The 22998-nt window shown below is 44.4% G+C and overlaps 1 protein-coding gene across 1 annotated transcript in view; it reads right to left on the bottom strand.

The window, feature by feature from the left end:
* The window catches only part of cimip2c (ciliary microtubule inner protein 2C), a 32996-nt gene extending 10217 nt beyond the window's left edge, over positions 1-22779 (bottom strand). Inside the window, exons 1-3 of the mRNA XM_078213570.1 lie at positions 22706-22779; positions 15222-15495; positions 5256-5368 (exon numbers count right to left, since the gene is read on the bottom strand). Coding sequence (XP_078069696.1) covers positions 5256-5368; positions 15222-15495; positions 22706-22779 — 461 coding nt within the window. The remainder of the gene's footprint in view (positions 1-5255; positions 5369-15221; positions 15496-22705) is intronic.
* Between the last annotated feature and the right edge of the window lie 219 nt (positions 22780-22998).

Here is a 22998-nt window from a genome sequence, read left to right as displayed (position 1 = left end):
CACCGGAGTAGGTGCTTGCGGTGGCGTTCTCTCCAAAACAGCGTCCGGCTGTCCTCTCGCGGACTCACAGGCCGGTTGACCCTGATGAAGCGGTAGTGCAGGGGATCCCGGTACATTCTGCGATGGCGCCGATCTCCGGGTCTCAGGCAAGCTGTACATTGGAGTATAACTGTTAAGCACTGGTCCCGGTGCTGACCGCGCCACGTCTGGGTAAGAAATAAGGGATAAGGGATTCGTCACTGGGGGTATGGGAGCGACAGGAGTTGCTACGTCCCCTGCGGGCGCCAGGTCTCAGATCGAGACTGTGTCCTCTCGCCCGTCAGGATATGCCACAAAGGCATACTGAGGGTTGGCGTGGAGGAGGTGGACCTGTTCGACCAAGGGGTCGGACTTGCGGGCCCTTACATGTCGCCGCAGAAGGACGGGTCCTGGGTACGTCAACCAGGCTGGTAAAGATATCCCCGAGGACGACTTCCGAGGGAATGAGAACATCCTCTCGTGGGGAGTAGCATTGGTTGCCGTACACAGGAGGGAGCGAATGGAGTGAAGCGCATTTGGGAGGACCTCCTGCCAATGGGAGACTGGAAGGCCTTTGGACTTCAGCGCCAATAGGACAGCCTTCCAGACTGTAGCATTATCTCTTTCCATCTGTCCATTGCCCCTATGGTTGTAACTCGTGATTCCTACTAGAGGCAATCCCGTATGAGAGCAGGAATTGCCTCAAGTCATTACTCATGAACGACGAGCCCCTGTCGCTATGTATATAGCTGGGGTACCCGAACAGGGTAAAAAGATCACGGAATGCCTTGATCACCGTGGCAGTCGACGTGTCCGCGCAGGGGACAACAAACGGGAACCGGGAGTACTCGTCTATTATGTTCAGAAAGTACACGTTCCGATCTGTTGAGGGAAGGGGGCCCTTAAAATCCACACTCAGCCTCTCGAAGGGGCGAGTGGCCTTGACCAAATGTGCCCGGTCAGGTCGGTAAAAGTGCGGTTTGCATTCCGCGCAAATCCGACAGCTCCTTGTCACTGACCTGACGTCCTCCACCGAGTAAGGCAGGTTGCGGGCTTTGATAAAGTGGTAGAGCCGAGTGACCCCAGGATGGCACAGGTCATTATGGAGGGCGTTCAAGCGATCCTCCTGCATAGTAGCGCATGTTCCGCGCGAGAGGGCATCCGAGGGCTCATTGAGTTTCCCTGGACGATACATAATATCGTAGTTATAGGTGGAGAGCTCAATTCTCCACCGCAAGATCTTGTCATTCTTGATCTTGCCCCTCTGCATGTTATTGAACATGAACGCCACGGACCGCTGGTCCGTGATCAGGGTGAACCGCTTCCCCGCCAGGTAATGGCGCCAGTGTCTGACGGCCTCCACAATGGCCTGGGCCTCCTTTTCCACCGCTGAATGCCGAATTTCGGGACCTTGGAGGGTGCGGGAAAAAAACGCGACGGGCCTGCCTGCCTGGTTTAGCGTGGCGGCCAGGGCGAAATCAGATGCATCGCTTTCCACCTGAAAAGGGATGGATTCGTCTACCGCGTGCATCGTGGCTTTCGCAATGTCGTGTTTCAATGCCTTGATGGCCAATTGGGCCTCTGGCGTGAGTGGAAAAGTCGTGGACTTAATAAGCGGACGGGCTTTGTCCGCGTAGTTGGGGACCCACTGCGCATAATAGGAGAAGAAGCCTAGGCATCTCCTCAGTGCTTTTGTGCTAGCGGGCAAAGGAAGTTCAGCAAGGGGGCGCATACGGTCGGGATCAGGGCCAATGATCCCGTTTTCCACTACGTATCCCAGGATGGCTAACCGGCGCGTACGGAATACACACTTCTCCCTGTTGTAGGTCAAATTCAGGCGAGATGCAGTGCGTAAAAAGTTCTGGAGATTTGTGTCATGGTCCTGCTGATCACGGCCGCAGATGGTGACATTATCCAGGTACGGGAAGGTAGCCCGCAGCCCGTTCTGGTCCACCATTCGGTCCATAGCACACTGGAAGACCGAGACCCCATTGGTGACACCAAATGGAACCCTAAGAAACTGATACAGATGACCATCCGCCTCAAAAGCCGTGTAGTGTCGGTCCTCTGGGCGGATGGGGAGTTGGTGGTAGGCGGACTTAAGGTCTATGGTGGAGAACACCCGGTACTGCGCAATCTGATTGACCATATCAGATATGCGCGGGAGAGGATACGCATCCAGCTGCGTATATCGATTAATGGTCTGACTGTAATCAATGACCATCCGGGGTTTGTTCCCGCTCTTAACCACCACAACCTGTGCTCTCCACGGACTAACACTGGGCTGTATGATCCCTTCTTTGAGGAGCCGCTGAACCTCAGATCTGATGAAGATCCGATCTTCAGCGCTGTAACGCCTACTTTTAGTAGCGATGGGCTTGCAGCCTGGTACCAGATTCTTGAATAAAGAGGGTGTGGTGATCTTTAATGTAGAAAGATTGCATGCGGGGCGCTTTGGACAATTTGGAGACTGCAGCTGTTCCCCTACTGTCAGCGAAGGGAGTGGCCCACCGTACTGTAGGATCACACTCTTCATGTGGACCATAAAGTTTAGTCCGAGGAGAATTGGTGCGCAAAGATACGGCAACACAAGGAGCCTGAATCGCTCGTAAATTGTGCCCTGCACTTTCAGAGTTACCACACAACGTCCTTGAACAGGGACAGACCGGGACCGTGATGCCATAGAGATTGTCTGTTTGGCAGGTTGAATCTGGAGTCCACACCTCTTTACAGTGTCAGGGTGAATAAAGCTCTCAGTGCTCCCGCTGTCAAACAGACAATAAACTGCACGACCATTTACCTCTATGTCCATCATTGAACAGTCAAGCCTGTGGTGCTTAGCCTGGTTCAGGGTGATCGACGCCACCGTTGGCCCTTGAACGTCACTGCAGGCAGCTGAGGTCGATGCTGAGGACCCCTGCTGGTCGCTCCTGGTCGTCGTCGACCAAAATGGCCGCCCCCATGAATCGCACATGGTTGAGGGCGCCAAGCGCAGCGACTCCCGGTGGTCATCCTCCTCCGACTCCGTCGACCACAATGGCGTCGTCCTGGACTCGCACGTGGACGAGCCCCGTGGGTACTTCGACGTCGATGGTGATGATCCCCGTTCTGAAGGGTCACAGGCTGCACTGCCGTTCTTGGGCTTTGATCTGCACACCTTCGCGTAGTGCCCCTTTTTACCGCATTGATTACAGACCACCGCTTTAGCAGGACACTTTTGTTGTGGATGCTTGGCCATTCCGCAGAAGTAGCACCGCGGGCCGCATGGGGCTGCCGCCGTCGTCGGGTCTACATGGGAGCACGCCATAACACTGCACTTCGAGCCCGTGGGGCGAGGAGGGATTTGCGACTGCTCCTGCCACGTTGTCTCCACGTGGTCCTCCGGATACAGGACCAAGCTCTTCGAAGCCGCCTCAAGCATTTCAGCCATTTCCATAGCTTGGGTCAGGTTGAGATTCCCCTTTTCTAGCAGCTTGAGACGGATGTACGAAGATCCTACCCCTGCCACAAACGCATCTCGGGCGAGGTCATACATATACTGCTCAGCCGACACAGCTTTGCAGTCGCAGCCCCTGGCAAGCTGCAAGAGCTCATTGGCGTAATCCTCCATGGTTTCGCCCGACTGCCGACGTCGTGTAGCGAGGAGGTAACGAGCGTGGATCTCATTGGGAGGTTTCGTGTGGCGCTTTTTTAAAAGCTCGAGGGCCCTCGGGTAAGTGGTGGCCGCACGGATCGCGAGGTAGACAGTGTCGCTTACCCTCGCATGGAGGACCCAGAGTCTGTCATCATCTGTGATGACCACTGCGGAGGCTGCCAGGTAGTCCTCGAAACACTTCAGCCAGTGGTCGAAGGTGTTAGAGGCGCCCACCGCACGTGGATCCAGCGTCAGACGCTCTGGCTTTAAGATTTGTTCCATACTCTCCTTTCCGTCGAGAGCTCAGTGTTAGGCAATAAAATTGATGCACATCAATTGAACTCAAGACACGAGGCTTCGGTAACTGAAGGCTTTTATTGCCTAACAATGGAACTACTAGAACGTAAGTACACCATCCCAGACTGACGAGGTCCCGCCCAAGCAGGGGGTCTTATACCTCTCCCAGGAGGCGGAGCCCGACTGGGATGTGCCACAACAGTAACAACCACAGGTGTATTAATCCCACCCTAGCCCAACAACAACATTAGAACAACCCCACAGTGGGAACCAACGATGGTTCACCACACATGGGACTGTCACCCAGCCATTTCTTAAGTTGAGATTTCCCAGTTATATCACCTGTAACTGCCCATGTTCCTGTACAAATCTGTTATACATAAATGAGGTCCTTGGGTATTCATGGAATAGTATCTTGTCAGTGGTAGCTAGAAAATGTATGTGGAAGATCTTTGAAATTTGTTTTATTAGTACACACGGTGGCACAGTGGTTAGCACTGCTGCCTCACAGCGCCAGGGACCCGGGTTCAATTCCCAGTTGGGTCACTGTCAGTGTGGAGTTTGCATGTTCTCCCTGTGTCTGCGTGGATTTCCTCCAGGTGCTTCGGTTTCCTCCAACAAGCGGAAAACGTGCTGGTTAGGTGCATTGGCGATGCTAAATTCTCCCTCAGTATACCCAAACAGGTTCTGAAATGTGGCAACTAGGGGATTTTCACAGTAACTTCATTGCATTGTTAATGCAAACCTACTTGTGACACTAATAAATAAATAAGTGGAAATGTGTAAAGCACATTGAAACATGCCATTTCGTGGAAGAAAATAAAATCAGTTTTTACTTCATTCCCAATTTTTAAAAATTCATTCATGGGATGTGGATGTCACTGGCTAGGTGTGGTGACCCACTGTAATTACATGTTGTATGCCTGGACACACCCCTGCTGCACCTGGCCCGAGACTCCTCCCTTTCCACCTGAGACTCCTCCCTTTCCACCTGAGCGAGGGATAAAGGTGATGGTTCCTCCTCCTTGCCTCAGTCTGGGCCAGGTTAGCTACAAGGGTGTGCTCCAGTTCTTTGCGATTAAATGCCTGTTATTTCACTCACTCGCTGGAGTCCTCGTATCGTAATTGATGGTGCATCACTAGGCCAGTATTTATTGCCCATCCCTAGTTGCCCGTGAGCTGCCTTCTTGAACAGCTACTCCCAAAATAATAAGAAGTTTGTTAACATCATTTCACTAAATCAATAATCTGCTTAAATTATACTGTAATAACTGACTTTGAGTTAAGGCCACCCTCTTATACTCACATATTTGGTAAACAAGGGAATGTGTCAGCCTCTGTTCCAGCCATTACGAAATGGTCCACTCTGGGTATTGTGCCTGTCTTATCCTTGTAGTTCTCCCGGTGTTGCTGGGCTAGCTGTAGTAAAACAAAAGATTAACTATTTTTATAAAGAAGTAACAAAGGACTGTCGAGTTTTGTTCCCTGTTCCCACTTTGTTTATGCATAAATTTGATGTCTGGGTCCTCCTAGCGATTTGCTATTTCATAATTTTCTTTTAACAATATTGTGAAAAATCAACCTTACCTTTGTTAATTGAACTCAACAATATGACGGGCCCAATTGTGCAGTCAGCAGCGAAGCAAGGGTAATCTTGTGTCAGGGCACTGAGGTGACAGACTGTAACTTCAAGATTTCAACACTAATCTGCATTCTCCATATCCTGAGCTTGTGATCAGATTCAGAGGGATAATGAGGGGGCTGGAAAGAATAGATAGGGAGAAATTGTTGCCGCTAGTAAAAGGATCAAGAACAAGAGGGCACAGGCTTAAAGTGATCTGCAAAAGAAGCAAATATGATGTGAGAAAAAGAACTTTTTCACACAAGTAGTTCGGGCCTGGAATGCACTGTCTGGAAGTGTGGTGGAGGAAGGTTCAATCGAGGCATTCAAGAGGGCATTAGATATTCAGTTGAATGGAAACAATATGCAGGGGTATGAGGAAAAGACGGGGGAAAGGCACTAAGTCAAAATGCTTGTATGGAGATCCAGTGCAGTCACGATGGGCCAAATAGCCTCCTTCTGATGTGTAACAAATCTGTGATTCTCAGATTCTGTGACAGCAAACGTCGGCAGTTCATTGTTAACTCCTGCCCCCACTACCTCTGCAAAATCTGGATCATGTCATTCTTTCCTGTGTGACATTGTAACCTCACTGAATAAACATTTCAATCAATGTTTCCTCATCAAAAATCTAAAATATTTGAAAAAAACGTATAATTAAACAAATTAAAAATGAATAATTTATAGGAATTGAGAAGATTGTTATTCAGGTGTGATCATCACAGTATCTTGAATTTGTTTATATGGGTCTAAAATAACCAAGTACAACCTAAATGAAATGTAATGGGAATAGACCTTGATACTTGAATTCTCCAGATCTTTTGTGTTGTTATCATGTGGTAATGTTAACTCTCTGTATATTGAATGCCTGAGATGGAGGATCGAATCTAGGCAATGGTAATGTTTGGAAAGTAGTGTGGCAAGCAGACTTTGCTGCACAAACTTCATGGAAAGATAGGGTGAAATTTAATGTCCCCTGGGGGGGAGAACCAAGGCAGCGGGTGGTGCATTTGAGAGCATTGGATTGGGACAATCTTGCTCCCTCACCTCCCTCCCTTCCCCCAATTAAATCTGAGGTGGACAATCTTGCAGCTGGTCTTCCCTCCCAGATGCCCATTGAGGCCCTTAAGTGGGAAATTAATGCTCACTTAAAAGCCGCATCTCATCACCACTGGTATTTTCAAGCAACAGTGGGTGGGAGACTTGAAACCTACAAGCAAACCAGAGTAGGGGTTTGCTTCTGGTCTCCTGGGGAAGTGGAGGGGGTTGGGGGGTGGGAAATGGGTGCTGGGAGGGGAGCCCTTGCTAAGAGGCACTCAGGGCCTGATTGTGAGATCAAGCATTGGGAAGGGGAGGGCCCGCTAACAGCCACACTTTACCATCTCCCACTTCGCCAGAAATTTTCACTCTCCATGGCCCCCATTCCTCCCTTAATTACCCTTCTCCAGGGATCTAATGATGATTCCCGATGAAGGCTCCAGCACTCGCTGCTGGTAATGGAGAGCAATCGGCTTCTGATCAGCCAGCAGCTCCAGAAAGAGAAATTTCTGCCTCATTGGGGAAAATCCTGCAAATAATATCCCCCGGGGAGTTGGGAAACCTGGCAGCAGCCTTCCCGCTGCCAATTAATTCTCTCGGGGCAACCAGAGATCAGTTCAGCAGGGATGTCCTCAGTTTTTAAGGTGGACGTCAGGTATACCCTATTGCCCTCATTAAATTCTGCCCAGCGTGAATTTAGATGCACTTGCTGTGTTCACACTATAAACATAAGGGTTTTATATGCAAATCATTAACATTATGCTGATGTAAAGGAATGGGTGGATGCTGCCTGGGACACACAACTATAGAGAGGGAGGATAAGTTTACTTATTACTGTCACAAATAGGCTTACATTAACACTGCAATGAAGTTACTGTCGCCACACTCCGACGCCTGTTCAGGTATACTGAGGGAGAACTTAGCATGGCCAAGGCACCTAACCAGCACGTCTTTCGGACTGTGGGGGGAAACTGGAGCACCCGAAGGAAACCCGCACAGACGCGGGGAGAATGTGCAAACTCTGCACAGTCACCCAAAGTTATGCAGAGTGAGTGAAACAAAGCCTTGGGGAACAAGGAAAAAGATTTATTATTAGCTGGTCAAGAAGCCAGTGCAGTATGGTTCTTTGTGCAGGATGCAATATTCTGCAGAAGGTGAAATGTGCTTTTGGCGTTAGATTAGATATGGAGCAAAAAGTATCGTTCAGTTTTAGAAATTAAAAACTTTGATTAAGGCTTCAGCACATTTGCAGAAATGATGTCTTATGGGCTTTAATATTGAGTTTGAATATTTCCAGTAATTACTTCTGCCGTGGATACGGAGATAAGCCCAGTACATGACAGTGCGAATCTGTTATAGCAAGACAATAGTTTTTCTACCTATTGACTGATCCAGAATAAATTGGAAGAGCTAGGAGAAAAATAAATACTGGATTTAGAATTCCAGGTGCAATTCTTGCTGTTGGCCTCAGGATCATGATCACTGTGCGGGAATTGAACATTGATGTGTAAAATCTTGTGATGATGACTCTAAACAAGCTAAACATTCAGAGTGGAATCCTGCAAGATTCATGTAAGTAAAAGCACGGTGCAATGAAGCAGAGGCTGCAATCTATAATCATCCATGTCTTCAGAAATCCTGCCATTTTCTAATATTCCATAAACTTCTCATGCTTTGCTGGTTGTTCATAGAAAAGATGATTAAATTACATGCTTGAGTAAATAAGGCTTCTGTCAGTCACTTGAGATACATCTCTGCACGGCAGGGGAGAAATACATGGTTGATGCCATCTGTGACATTTGGAAATGATCCAGGACCTAGAATACAGCTATTGGTAGGTCTGAGCCTTGAGCTGCAGATTACTCTTTGTGGCACAAATCAGACATATCCTCCTCTGTGAATAGCAGGTTTTGCAAGCAATGTCCCTCGAACACTTGTGTAGCTCACTGCGTTAATTTGTGTAAGAGGGTGTAGCCACAAAGTGCTGGTGATACAGCCAGGCCTGCCTTGCATTCTTCTATTAGCCCTCTTTCTCTTTGTCCAAAGAAACGCAAGTATAAGGGAATTTCTATGGAAAAATCTATTGTGCTGGTGGGAGCAAAAATAACAGTGACAAAATAGTTCCTACAAATTTACCTCAAACACTAGCAACTACCTATAGCGCATTTAATGTAACAAATCTTTGCAATGTGCTTCACAGAATATGACACCAAGGTACATCAGGAGATACTGGTCAGGTGACCAAAGGATTGTTCAAAGAGGTAGGAAAGTGAGGTGTAGAAAGATTATTTCGGAGCTTGGTTCCTAGGCAACTGTTGGTCACTCATGGTAGAGCAATTAAAATCAGGGATTTTCCAAAGAATTTAGATGAGCGCAAATCTCTTGGAGAGTTGTGGGGCTGGAGGAGATCTGGTGGAATTCAGTAACAGGTACGAGAATTTTAAAGTCAATACATTGCTTGACTGGGAGTCAAAGTAGGCCAATGAGAACAGGGGTGATAGGAGAAAGGAAAACAGAACTTGGTGTGAGTTAAGTGCAACATAGTTTTGGATGACTTCAAGATTCTGGAGCGTGGAATGTGGGAGACCAGCCAGGAGTGTGTTTGAATAATCAAATTTAGAGGTTACAAAGATATGAATGAGGGTTTCAGCAGCAGATGAGTTGAGACAACGCAAAGTTAGGCAATGTTACATGGGTGGAAATAAGCAGTCTTAGTGATTGTGTGAATAGGTGGTCAACTGAGGGTCAGTTTTTTTAATCATTCAGGGGATGTGGGCATCACTGGCTGGGCCAGCATTTATTGCCCATCCCTAATTACCCTTGAACTGAGTGGCTGCTAGGCCATTTCAGCAGGCATTTAAGAGTCAACCACATTTCTGTGGATCTGGAGTCACATAGTCACATGTAGGCCAAATCAGGTAAGGATGGCAGATTTCCTTCTCTGAAGGATATATATTAGTGAACTAGAATTTTTACGACAATTGTTTAATGGTCATAATTAGACTTTAAATTCAAATTTCACCATCCGGTATGGTGGGATTCGAACATGGGTCCCCAGAGTATGACCCTGGGTCTCTGGATTACTAGCCCAGTCACAATACTAGTTTGCCACTGCCTGGCCTAATGGAAAAAAAAAGATACCTGTGTTACAAACAGACGGGTTTTGTCTCCAACTGTTGCCAGAGAAAGGGATAGAATTGGTAGCTAGCAAATGGATTTTGAGGCAGCGACTGGAAACAACACCTTCACTCTTCCCAATATTTAAAAAGAAGGCATTTTTGTTCATCTAGTGTTAGATGTCAGATGAGCAGTCTGAGAATGTAGCAACAGAGAGATGGTGGTAATGTTGCACAGGATGTCATCAATATGCGTGTAAAAACTAACATTGCACTTTGGGCGCCAAGGTGTCACAGTGCCAGGGACCGAGGTTCAATTCCGGCCTCGGGTCACTGTCTGTGTGAGGTTTGCACATTCTCCCCGTGTCTGCGTGGATTTGCTCTGAGTGTTCCAGTTTCCCCCCATAATCCAAAAGGTGTGTGGGTTAGGTTGATTGGCCATGCTAAATTGACCCTAGTGTCAGGGGGATTAGTAGAGTAAATGTGCGGGATTACAGAAATAGGGCCTGGGTGGATTGTGGTCGGTACAGACTCAATGGGCCAAATGGCCTCCTTCTGTACTGTAGAATTTTGATGATTCTTTCAGATGAAGGCACCAAGGAGCAGCACTTGGCTGAGAAAGTGGTTAGCACAGCTGCCTCACAGCGCCAGGGACCCAGGTTCCATTCCCGACTTGGGTCACTGTCTGTGTGGAGTTTGCACATTCTCCCCGTGTCTGCGTGGGTTTCCTCCAAGTGCTCCAGTTTCCTCCCACAGTCCAAAGATGTGCGGGTTAGGCCGACTGGCCATGCTAAATTGCCTCTTAGTGTCAGGGGGACTAGCTAGGGTAAATGCATGGGGTTGTGCAGATAGGGCCTGGGGTGGGCTTGTGGTTGGTACAGACTTGATAGGCCGAATGGCCTTCTTCTGCACTGTAGGGGATTCCATGATTCCATGAAATAGGAGGGGCCAAGGATAAAGATCCCTGGTGGACAGCAAGGGTAATGTTGCAGGATTAGGAAGAGAGGCCATTGCAAGTGATTTTCTGGCTAAGACTGGATAGGTTAAAATGGAACCAGGTAAGAGCACCCAACTGGATGACTGTGGAACAGTGTTGGAGCAGGTTAGTGTGGACAAAGGTTGAGGAGGGAAAGTTTTCCTTTGTCACAGCCACAAAGGATGTCATTTGTGACTTTGATAAGAGCCATTTCAGTATTGTGGCAGGGATAGAAACCTAATTGGAGAGATTCAAACATGAAGTTAGACATCGATTTGGGAGGTGACACCATCTTTCAAGGAATTTGCAGAGTTAAAAGATAAAACTGAAAAAAAATGAAGGTATCGATTATCCTTGCAGTCTTCATGCAGGGCTCCTTAAAAGCAGTTCAATCAACAACCCAGCAACCACAGATCCAGCTTATGGAGGTGGATTGATGAATCAATGATAATTCAACATCATTCCAAGGAAACTGTCTGAAAGATGTAACATGCCATCCAAGACTCATTTACATATTGAAACTGAAAAACCCCTAAGCAATCAGCAGGAAATTACACTGATCACAAAATTGGCAGAAAACCAATCACAAATGCCCAAATTGTCACTTTTCTACTGGTAATGATTAGAAAATCTCAGCTGAGATCTTTTTCACAAGAGTAAATAGGGTGGTGCTTCTGCTTTAGGTGTGTCACCTCACAGACTAATATCTGTATTCATTTATATGGGTAGTGCTGACTAAACCAGGCATGAAATTGGTCAATGCCAGTAGGCTCATGATGAATGGACTGCTTTACAACACAACCCATTTTCTTTTCTGTTAAAGTTGATGAAATGAAAATCCAATATGGTAGAAAAGAGGCAACTCATTCACTATCAGGCCAATTTGTCTACTGGTCTGTAAGTTTCGACACAGCAGTATTGCATTACACATGAAACTTTATAAGTATCACATCCCATTTGATTCATGTCTTGTGGCATTGCAAAGCGCACAGCTTTGCACAGATTTGGTGGCACAGTGGTTAGCATGAGAGCACTACTCCTGGGCCTGTCCTCAGCAACCAATTGACTCTCTCCATCAAGGGCAAGCATTACTCAATTTGGACAGTCAGGGAGAGTCTTCTCAATGTGCACTGAGGTGATTTGTTTTCAGTTTGAGGTCGTGGATTACACCAGGAAGATTGCAGCAGCAATATCTAGATTGCTCAATATAATTTTAGTTAGCAACCAGAACACTTTACAGGCAAAATGAAAGTGTTGGGGAGCACCACAGTATGTGCAATATTGGGAGAGACACAGACAAATTACATTAAGGGCTCCAATAGAACATTGGATAAATGGCTTTTGAACAGGTTTCTTACAGCAGGACTGCTTGTAGCAGGAGGAAAGAACTGGGTAGGGATTCCCAGAGGGATTGAACAAGCAACTGCCAGTGGTAGAACAGAGAAAGCAAGGATTGAGAAGTTGATTAGAGGAGCAGAAGGTGTGTTCGGAATCACTAAGGTAGGGTGGGGTAAATGGGTCCGGAACCGATTTGAAACTAAGGATGGGAATTTCAGCATTGGAATGTTGAAGGGAGAGCATAGGCTCGAACCAATTCCAATTAAAAATGGCAACCGAGATCTATGATGTAAGACTACATAGTACTCCTGACATAAGCAGACATTTGCTAAAATCATTCCTTGTATTTCTGAAATGTGATATCAAAGCACATTGTTTTTAATATTGTTTAACATGTACTCAGTTAGGAAACCTCACCAAGATTAAATCATAACAGTAGCATCATTACAAAGTATTTCATCCAAAGCCTAGGTGACAAGAAGGTGTTGGGAAAAAATAAATTGAAGAATTGCTTCCTACTGACCATTCTGCCATCTCCCTTGCTTTTACAGTACAGGCCCAATCTACTCAATCTCTCCTCATGAGCTATCCCCCTCATCTCCGGTATCAACCTGGTGAACCTTCTCCGTACTCCCTCCAAGGCCAATACATCCTTCCGCAAATAAGGGGACCAAAATTGCACACAGTACTCCAGTTGCGGCCTCACCAGTACCTTGTACAATTGCAGCAAGACCTCCCTGCTTTTATACTCCATCCCCTTCGCGATAAAGGCCAACATTCAATTTGCCTATCAGAAAATAAGTAGTATTAATGAGAAAATTAGTTTTGTCAATATTTGTTCTCAATACTTAGTTAACCAGAGAACATTAAGATTCAATCATGCATTCTTGGACTGGAGACTGGAGTGACTAGTAGGGGAGACAGGACTGGTTCCCTTCCCTGAATGGTATTTATGAACCTAATGCAGTACTGCGAGAAGAGATTCGATAATCTTGCAAAAGCATATCATATACAGCTTTAGGAAGGTTTTTGGCTACAGAACTATCGATCAGGATCGAATTCACACACGCGCACACACACGCACACACACAAGCCAGAGATACTAGGCTGATAAACAAGATCCTCTGTCTGTTGAGATAGAATGCACAACCGATAACATAAGAACATAAGAAATAGGAGCAGGAGTAGGCCATCTAGCCCCTCGAGCCTGCCCCGCCATTCAATAAGATCGTGGCTGATCTGATAGTGGTTTAGTTCCACTCACCCGCCCGCTCCCCATAACCCTTAATTCCCTTATTGATCAGAAATCTATCTACCTGTGACTTAAACACATTTAACGAGGTAGCCTCCACTGCTTCAATGGGCAGAGAATTCCAGAGATTCACTACCCTATTAGAGAAGTTGTTCCTCCTCAACTCTGTCCTAAACTGACTCCCCCTTATTTTGAGGCTGTGTCCTCTAGTTCTTGTTTCCTTTCTAAGTGGAAAGAATCTCTCTGCCTCTACCCTGTCTAGCCCCTTCATTATCTTATGTGTCTCTATAAAATCTCCCCTCAGCCTTCTAAACTCCAACGAGTACAGGCCCAATCTACTCAATCTCTCCTCATGAGCTATCCCCCTCATCTCCGGTATCAACCTGGTGAACCTTCTCTGTACTCCCTCCAAGGCCAATACATCCTTCCGCAAATAAGGGGACCAAAATTGCACACAGTACTCCAGTTGCGGCCTCACCAGTACCGTGTACAATTGCAGCAAAACGTCCCTGCTTTTATACTCCATCCCCTTCGCGATAAAGGCCAACATTCCATTTGCCTTCTTGATCACCTGCTGCACCTGCAAACTGAGTTTTTGCGATTCATGCACAAGGACCCCCAGGTCCCTCTGCACAGTAGCATGTTGTAATTTTTCACCATTTAAATAATAGTCCATTTTACTATTATTCCTTCCAAAGTGGATAACCTCACACTTGTCAACGTTACACTCCATCTGCCAGATTCTCGCCCACTCTATCCAAATCTCTCTTCAGACTTTGCGCATCCTCCACGCAATTCGCTTTCCCACTCATCTTTGTATCATCCCCAAACTTTGTTACCCTACACTCGGTCCGCTCCTCCAGATCGTCTATGTATATGGTAAACAGTTGAGGCCCCAGCACCAATCCCTGCGGCATGCCACTAGTCACCAACTGCCAACCAGAAAAGCACCCATTTATTCCAACTCTCTGCTTCCTGTTAGATAGCCAATCCTCAATCCACACTAACACTTTACCCCCAACTCCGTGTACCTTAATCTTCTGCAGCAACCTTTTGTGAGGCACCTTATCGAACGCCTTCTGGAAATCCAAAAACACCACATCCACCGGTTCCCCTCTGTCAACCGCACTCGTTACATCTTCATAAAAATCCAGTAAATTCATCAAGCACGACTTTCCCTTCATGAATCCATGCTGCGTCTGCTTGATCAAACCATTTTTTTCCAGGTGTCCTGCTATTTCTTCTTTAATGATGGATTCCAGCAATTTCCCAACTAATAACAGGTAGGATTTTTAAAAACTATTTTTTCTGTAAAGCATTTTCAGATGCAGTAATATTTCTGAAGGACTCTGAGCTGTTTGAGGTTAAATCAGCCACTTATGAGGTTTATTTATGCACCAACTGTCAGTCCATATGGTTGATGTTCGAAAAAAAAACTCAGGTTTCTAATGAACTTGACTGATTTTTTTACAACAGTTTGATTTATGAGATAATGAGGTTAATGCATCTGTAACTGGGTGGTTAAACCAGCCAGATTAACTCTTGGTCAATGATGTGGGACCACTTCATCAGCTGAAGAAGAACTGGAAACTGCACATAGCAAGCTAAAAGATTATTTTGCTGCCAACTGCATCACCTGCAGGGCTTTTAATATTGAATTTAAAACTGTTTGATGTTGGCAAGGAACCAACTGTTCCACAATTCTTTTGTAATCATGAAATTTCACGCGCTGTTCACACAGTTGAACTGAGACCCATGATGCTGAACTCTGAGGAGAATGGCCATCCATTGCAAAATGTTCAAACATTACCCACAATGTGCCTGTAGTAAATACCAGACTAGCATCTGCTTTTGTGTGACAAGGGACCATGAGAAATCACAGAGAATGGAGGTTCCAATCACCTCTGTTTAAACAAAAATCTTGTTCCTACCTTATCAAAGTTTTTCAGTTCTTCATTCCTGTCAAAATCCACATCGTACCTTGACCATTGTGGGGCATATAGCCATCTATTCCGGTTGTGGGATCTATCTGCTATTACAAGAGAGGGATCATTGGAGTAAATGGTTGGAAATTGCCCTCCTTTACTATAAGGACTCTGACTTGTATTCAGCGCTGACAGACGGAAATCTTGGAAGTACTTCCTGGTGGTGTTTCCGTAAGTATCACCATATGTAAAATTTACGGTAGGGACATAGCCACGGTACCTGGAAACAAGAATATAACAAGTAATGAGGGTTCAATGCAGTCCACAAAACATCTCACTGATAGTGCACTGACTCAATGATGCTTCAATGATGCTTAAGGATTAAACAGTAATGAATAAGATGGTGATCTGATCAGATATCCCATTACTTCCACATTATCAAACCGAGGTTTCAAAGCTCTGGAATGGCATGCCACTCTCTCCTGTATGTAGTGGAGAGGATTTATCTGAAGAGCTAACTCATGGAGCAGCAAGTGGTGTAGCGGTATTGTCATTGGACCAGTAATCTAGTGACCCAATATACTGTTCTGGGTTCGAATCCCGTCTTTGCAGATGGTAACATTTGAATTTAATAAAAATCTGGAATTAAGATCTAATGACAACCATAACACCACTGTCCTTTAGAGAAAGAAATCTGCCTTGATTCCAGATCCACAGCAACTCTTAAATGCCCTCTGAAATGAAATGCTACTCAGTTCAAGGGCAATTAGGGATGGGCAATAAATGCTGGTCCATCCAGTAATGCCACATCGCATGAATGCACGCAGAACTTAGGTGGGACACCATTGAATAGTGGCCAGCATCACAATCTGTATTAGGGAATTAAGCAGTTGTGCACTCTCCTCCTGGAGAGCTGGCAAAGGGTGGGATTGCCTTGATTAGTATTGCGTACTTAAGGTACAAACATATACAATAAGACAGAAATAGGCCATTTGTTCCCTCAAGCCCGTTCCACCATTTAATAAGTTCATGACTGATCTGTTTGCATTTTGAGTTTCACATTCCTATCTTGCCCCAATAACCTTTCACTCCCTTGCCAAGCAAGAATCTATCCCTCTCCACCTTAAAAATATTCAATGACCCCGTTTCCACCACCTTCTGAGGCAGCGAGTTCCAAAGTTGCACAACCTTCCTCACCTCTGTCATATAAGCGCGATCTCTGATTTTAAAACAGTGTCCCCTAATTCTGGTTTCATCCACAAGGGGAAACATCCTTTCCACCCTGTCAAGCCCATTAGGAATCTTATCTTCTTCAATCAAATCTTCTAAACTCCAGAGGGAACAAGCCCAGCTGGTCCAAACTGCCCTCATAAAACAACTCACTCATTTCAGGGATCAGTCTGAAACTCCTCGGAACCACCTCCTACCCACTTATATCCTTCCTTAAAAAAGGAGATCAAAAAGTATTGAAGATAATGGGGGTGATTTTCCAACCTGGCCACGCCTGGCAATAATCGCACCGATCCCAGAAAAGAGGATGTTGGCCTAAAAACAAAATCAGTTTCTCGCCCAGCATAATCCAGCCACTGAAAAAAGTGTTGTGAAACTTCACAAGATTGATAAAAGTGGTAAGAAGAAAGGCTCAAAAACTGGGAGATTCTTAACCAGACGATTAAAGGGTGTTCCGATAGAAGCTTTGATAGGGTAAATAGCAAAAGTTTGTTTCTACTGTTTGGCAAATTGGTAATAAAGAGACATGCTAATTTTGAGTTCCCAATGGGGAATTTGACTGATTAAATATGTGCTTTAGAAATCTGGGCACATGGTGCAAATGACATCCTAATCATTTAAGTAAAACATTCAAATTAAATTAATTTGGGGTATTTCTGTGACCAAAACATAGATTGTCACTTTGTACAGCAATAAAAACTGTCCTCATTATCATGACTGTTTGAATACATTTCAGTTGTGTTTGAGAAATTACATGTATTGGTTCCTCATTGCATTTTAATGAAATTATTACTTAGAGTGGCCTCAGAAGAAAGGAATGCTGTTCCTTTGATCGAATATGAAGCTAAAGATTATTATTTAGTATAACTCGTTCCATGTACAGATTTTCATTTTTTCAACAAAAATGAAGGCTGTTTGAAATGTTGTGATGTTATAACGTTTCCATGAATCTTCAACCCTTCTTCCATGATGTCAGACATTAACTCCCAGAATGCACAGAGAATAATTTTTGCAAATCTTTGCATTGCTGATGCATAATGGATCAGGTTTCCATTTGCAGAATTAGATATATAAAGCATCAAAAATGGTTTACATTTCAGCTCATGTAACATGACTAAATGCATCACACAATGTGGGGATCACTGTCTTAATAACAAAAATAGTTTTCAGGAATTCTTTCTTTCAAAAAAAACCTTTTAAAAAGATTTTGGGGGAAAAAATGAGCACACAAGGAGTTATCCACCAACTTTACAAACTGGATGCAGTGTAAAGCTGGCAATAAACCATTATTGAAAATCCCCATTAAATTTATGAAAAGACTCAATGGACATGTGGTTAAAAGAACAAGAGCTCTTCTATTGTATAGCTACAAATTTTAATGCTTTGGGAAGTTTCAGAGTTAAACATGTGAACAGGAGCATGACAGAATGATAGCAAATTTCTGAAATCATGGATGGGTGGACAAGGCCTGGTAGTTAAAGAGATGAGAGAACTCTTTATATTGAAAATTTTCAGCACTCCTTCAATGCAGAATTAATGTTATGAAAGTCACATGATATCCATGGAGATCTCTTTATATAAAGTTTCTGCTAACTCCTCAGAGAATTTGAACATGCTTGTCTTGCATGGTTTTGCCTCATCATGCCATGCTAACCAGCTCTGATCACGTCATACTTCACTTAGTATTAATAAACTTAATGACACAGATATCAGCCCTTAGGCTTTCACAAACCATTCAAAGCATATTTTTGCAGGATGTAGAATGCAAATGTAGAAAAAGCCAAAGTTTATCCATCATTCATGCCTGGTTGCTTCCTCTTAAACATATAATGTAACGAAGTTTGATAATAAACATACATGCTGTCATTCACAGGAGCACCTGTGCAATATAAATTCACCCTAATTCAGTCACCTAAATTTCCGTACTATGTTCTACGTCTCTTTACAGACAACAGAGAAGCGCAGACTGTTGCAGTACAGAAGAAGGCCATTTAATCCACTATGTCTGTTCTTTTAAGAGCTATCCAATTTGTCTTATTCCCCTATCCTTTCTCCGTAGCCTTGCATTTCTTTCCAATTCCCCTTTGAAAATTTTTATTGAGTCTGCTTCTACCTATTTATGATGTGGAGATGCCGGCGTTGGACTGGGGTGAACACAGTAAGAAGTCTCACAACACCAGGTTAAAGTCCAACAGGTTTATTTGGTAGCAAATACCATAAGCTTTCGGAGCACTGCTCCTTCGTCAGATGGAGTGGATATCTGCTCTCAAACAGTGCACAGACACAGAAATCAAGTTACAGAATACTAATTAGAATGCAAATCTCTACAGCCAGCCAGGTCTTAAAGGTACAGACAATGTGGGTGGAGGGAGCATTCAACACAGGTTAAAGAGATGTGTATTGTCTCCAGACAGAACAGCTAGTGAGATTCTGCAAGATCAGGGGGAAAGCTGTGGGGGTTACTGATCATGTGACATAAATCCAACATCCCGGTTTAGGCCGTCCTCACATCATCAGTAACCCCCACAGCTTTCCCCCTGATCTTGCAGAATCTCACTAGCTGTTCTGTCTGGAGACAATACACATCTCTTTAACCTGTGTTGAATGCTCCCTCCACCCACATTGTCTGTACCTTTAAGACCTGGCTGGCTGTAGAGATTTGCATTCTAATTAGTATTCTGTAACTTGATTTCTGTGTCTGTGCACTGTTTGAGAGCAGATATCCACTCCATCTGACAAAGGAGCAGTGCTCCGAAAGCTTATGGTATTTGCTACCAAATAAACCTGTTGGACTTTAACCTGGTGTTGTGAGACTTCTTACTGTGTTCTACATATTTAGCCAATGCATTGCAAATCATCACAACTTGCCAAACCTGTGTCCTCCAGTTGCTGACCCTTCTGTTATTGAAAACAGTGGCTCTTTATTTAATCTATCAAAACATTTCATGATTTTAAACAGCTCTATTAAATCTCCCCTTTGCCTTCTCTGCCTCTTAACAGTCTACATAACAGTTGTAGTTGCAAAAGATGCATTCAAAGAGTCATCTAATGTGATACATTAGGTGATTCACAGAACATTCAGTATTCTATTAATATTCAGCATAGTAAGTGTGGTTATAATGACAGGCTGACACCATTGAGATTCCACATTAAAAGGAATTGAAAACGATTTCAGCAACCTGAATCTTAATCATAGAATAGAATCACAGAATCCCTACAGTACAGAAGGAGGCCATTTGGCCCATCGAGCCTGTGCGGACAACAACCCCACCCTATCCCCATAAACCCACATATTTATCATCTAATCCCCCCAAAACTAGAGTCAATTTAACATGGCCAATCAACCTAATCCACACATCTTTAGACTGTGGGAGGAAACCGGAGCACCCGGAGGAAACTCACGCAGACACGAGGAGAATGTGCAAATGCCACACAGACAGTGACGCAAGCCGGGAATTGAACCCGGGTCCCTGGTGCTGTGAGGCAGCAGTGCAAACCACTGTGCTACCAGCTTGATGAGCTATATTTTCAAAAATTAGTAAGGAACCTCAAATATCACACATTCTAACTGTGAATCACTTATTTTAGTTTTCCCTAATACCACATCAAGTTTTATATATTCAATATTTGATAAACTGAACTCTTCAATTTCAAACAATTGATAGAAATAGAATATAATGGTGAGCAGATGTTTGCCAAACCAGAGGGAGTTATTTAGTTAGTGTTGTTTCCAAGGGTTCAAGGGCTAGGTACTTGGTCCATTGCTGTTTTTGATCTACATTAACAACTCAGGGATAGAGAGCACAATTTGCAGTTGGAACAAAAATTGAAAATGTAGGAAGAGAACAACATGCATCAATAGGACAATGACAGATTGAGTGAATGGGCAGACACAAAGGAGGCAGTATGGTACCTTTTGAGTGTAAGAATGAGAAGAAACAACCCAATGTTGCATTTCTGCTTCCTTTAACATGCACCCCAATTTCACACACAGGAATGATAAATATATATATATATTACACACATATCCAGATCTGCAGGAGGGATTTGGCAACCATCATTATTCATAGCAACAGTTGCAACCACTCACACATACCACTGATGGTCACATGCTGCCTTACATCCTGGTTCCTTGATATTTGCATATTCTCTTCGAGTGATATCACAACAGGTATAATTTTAAAGGAATGCAAGAACAGAAACCATGGTATGAAGAATTAGGAAAGGCAATACAAGTTCAATGATACAATTTTATAGGGGGTGCACTGCCAGAGAAGGCAGTAGAACAGGTTAACAAAGCAGTTAACAATGCATTTAGGATCCTGGGATTTATAAGCAGAGGTATAAAGCACAAAAAGCAGGGAGTTATGCTAAACCTATATAAACACTAGTCCACCTCCAACTGGAACACTGGACTGGATTTTACAGGGTGCCGTATCCCCTGCCCTCTAACTCAAATGTTGGATCGGAACCTGTCCACTGAAAAGCTAGGTGCCCTACAGGCACTTGACACTGGAAGCTGTGATAATTGCCTAAGGTCAAGACATCCACCCTCATCTGGGAAGGAAGCCCTGATTTAGAGAGCTACAGCTAATCTGATTGGCCAGCAACTCTGTCGTCCCAGCAGCACTAGTTTTGAGTGCTGGCCACTGCGGGGGCTACAGGCAGTCCCCAAATATGAAGGGGTTATGGAGCCAGACTCCAAAGCGTATCTCGGGTATCAGTGAGGCCTGGCTGGCAGGCTCCTCTGAAGACGGTGAGGGACTGGGAGACCAGGTTTGAGAGCCAAGGAAAAGGGTCCATGGGACAAAGTATGGCCTTGAGGGAATGAGTGCCTCCAGTAGGTACAGGGGGTCATCAAAGGAAATACCACTCCCTGCCCAATACCAGCCAGCACATTAAAAGCTGCTGGGCTACCCACCTAGAATTGACCTTCTCTTGCATTGGATAAAATAACAGCTGAGGTGGAATGATGCACTTAAAGCTGCCTGACACTTACCCCCTCCCCACCATAAATTGAAAGACAGGTCTGGGACGGTGGTGGAAAACTATGCGTGCATTGTACAAGTCCTGCTACCTTCAAACACACCAGTGCAGAGTGGGGAGAGGGGGTATGGGAGTAGAGGAAAGGGTGGGCATTCCCTAAGGTCCAGCCCATTGTATCCATTCTGGTGACTGTACTTTAGGAAGAGTGTGAAGACTTTGTCAAAGGAACAGAACAGAGTTACTGGAATGGTTCCAAGGTGAGTATTGCAGTTACATGGACAGATTAGATAAGCTAAATTTGTTCTCCTTAGAACTGACAAGGCCCAGAGAAGATTTCTTGCAGGTGTTTAAAGTCAAAGGTTTTAGATAGTTTCTCTTTATTTACTATTACTCGATGATTCTATTTTTCTATTGTCAATGACCAAAAGCTCAGTAGCCAAAGGGCACAGAGTTAAGGTGTGGTTAGGATTAAGAGTGCACTGCTTGATAGGCTGGTAGATACAAATGTGGTAATATCCATCAATGGGAGATTTAATAAAGGTGGGAAAAGGCCAGAGAATGGGTCTGCTCTAAACTGCTCTTCAAAGTAGCAGGCATAAGCATGATGGTCTGTACTGTTTGGGCTGCACTATTCTGTAATTCAATACTTTGGTTCCCTGATCATTTTGCCAATTATTCACTGGACACTAAGATATATGGCCAGGCCAGGACCATGAATGACAAGTGAGAACTTGATTCATATCTTTGGAAGTTATATTGTGATTACATATATGTAGTTAATATGGCCTAACTGCCGACCTCAAACATAAATCCTAAACAGTTCCTGATGGTGCGCATTCAATGTATGTCTGTACAGATACACAATACAGTCTCAATCAGTACTTCCCTGATATTTTTGTTTATGTTGATAGAACAATTTTGTTTTGTGTGACTATCTTTGACTCTATTCCAAGACAAATCTGGATGAGTTCGGAAGTGACTGAATGGGCCTGGACAACAATTGTGGCTTTTGTAAGATTATGAACTGGAACAGAGATGTTTAAGAATATAATGTGACAAACAGTTGCTTATTTGAAGAATAAGAATGTAAGATTTAATGACAAACCAGAAAATAGTAATAACACTCTCAAAGTTGGTGTAATATTCCTGTAGTGGTTGAAATTTTCCAAACAACAATTTCTGCGACTGAATAGTGTAAACAATAACACTTACAGTCATTAACAGCCTAGCACACATTCTGATATCTAATATTATCAATGCAGCATTAATCTTACCCTGGCATTAAGGCAGGAGGAATGTATGTCGCATTGTAGTTGGTTATGAGTGTCCCAGCACTACGGGAAGCCATGATTCCACCCACAACGTTTGCCTCGGAAATATTGAGTCTAACAAGACGAATGATAACTATCTGCTTTGGTTTAATTTTTCTCTCTTGATTTTCTCCTGTGTCCTGTGAGTGTAGCTGTCAGGCGCCGCTGTCCTTGTGTAACAAACTGTTACTAGGCAACAACGCCGCGTTGCCCGCTCACATTGCATATAACAGGAGTGATGGTGAGTAAAGGCTGCC

The sequence above is a fragment of the Mustelus asterias genome, chromosome 5 (assembly GCF_964213995.1).
Source record: "Mustelus asterias chromosome 5, sMusAst1.hap1.1, whole genome shotgun sequence".
NCBI lineage: Eukaryota > Metazoa > Chordata > Chondrichthyes > Carcharhiniformes > Triakidae > Mustelus > Mustelus asterias.
This window is presented reverse-complemented; position numbering and strand designations above follow the sequence as displayed.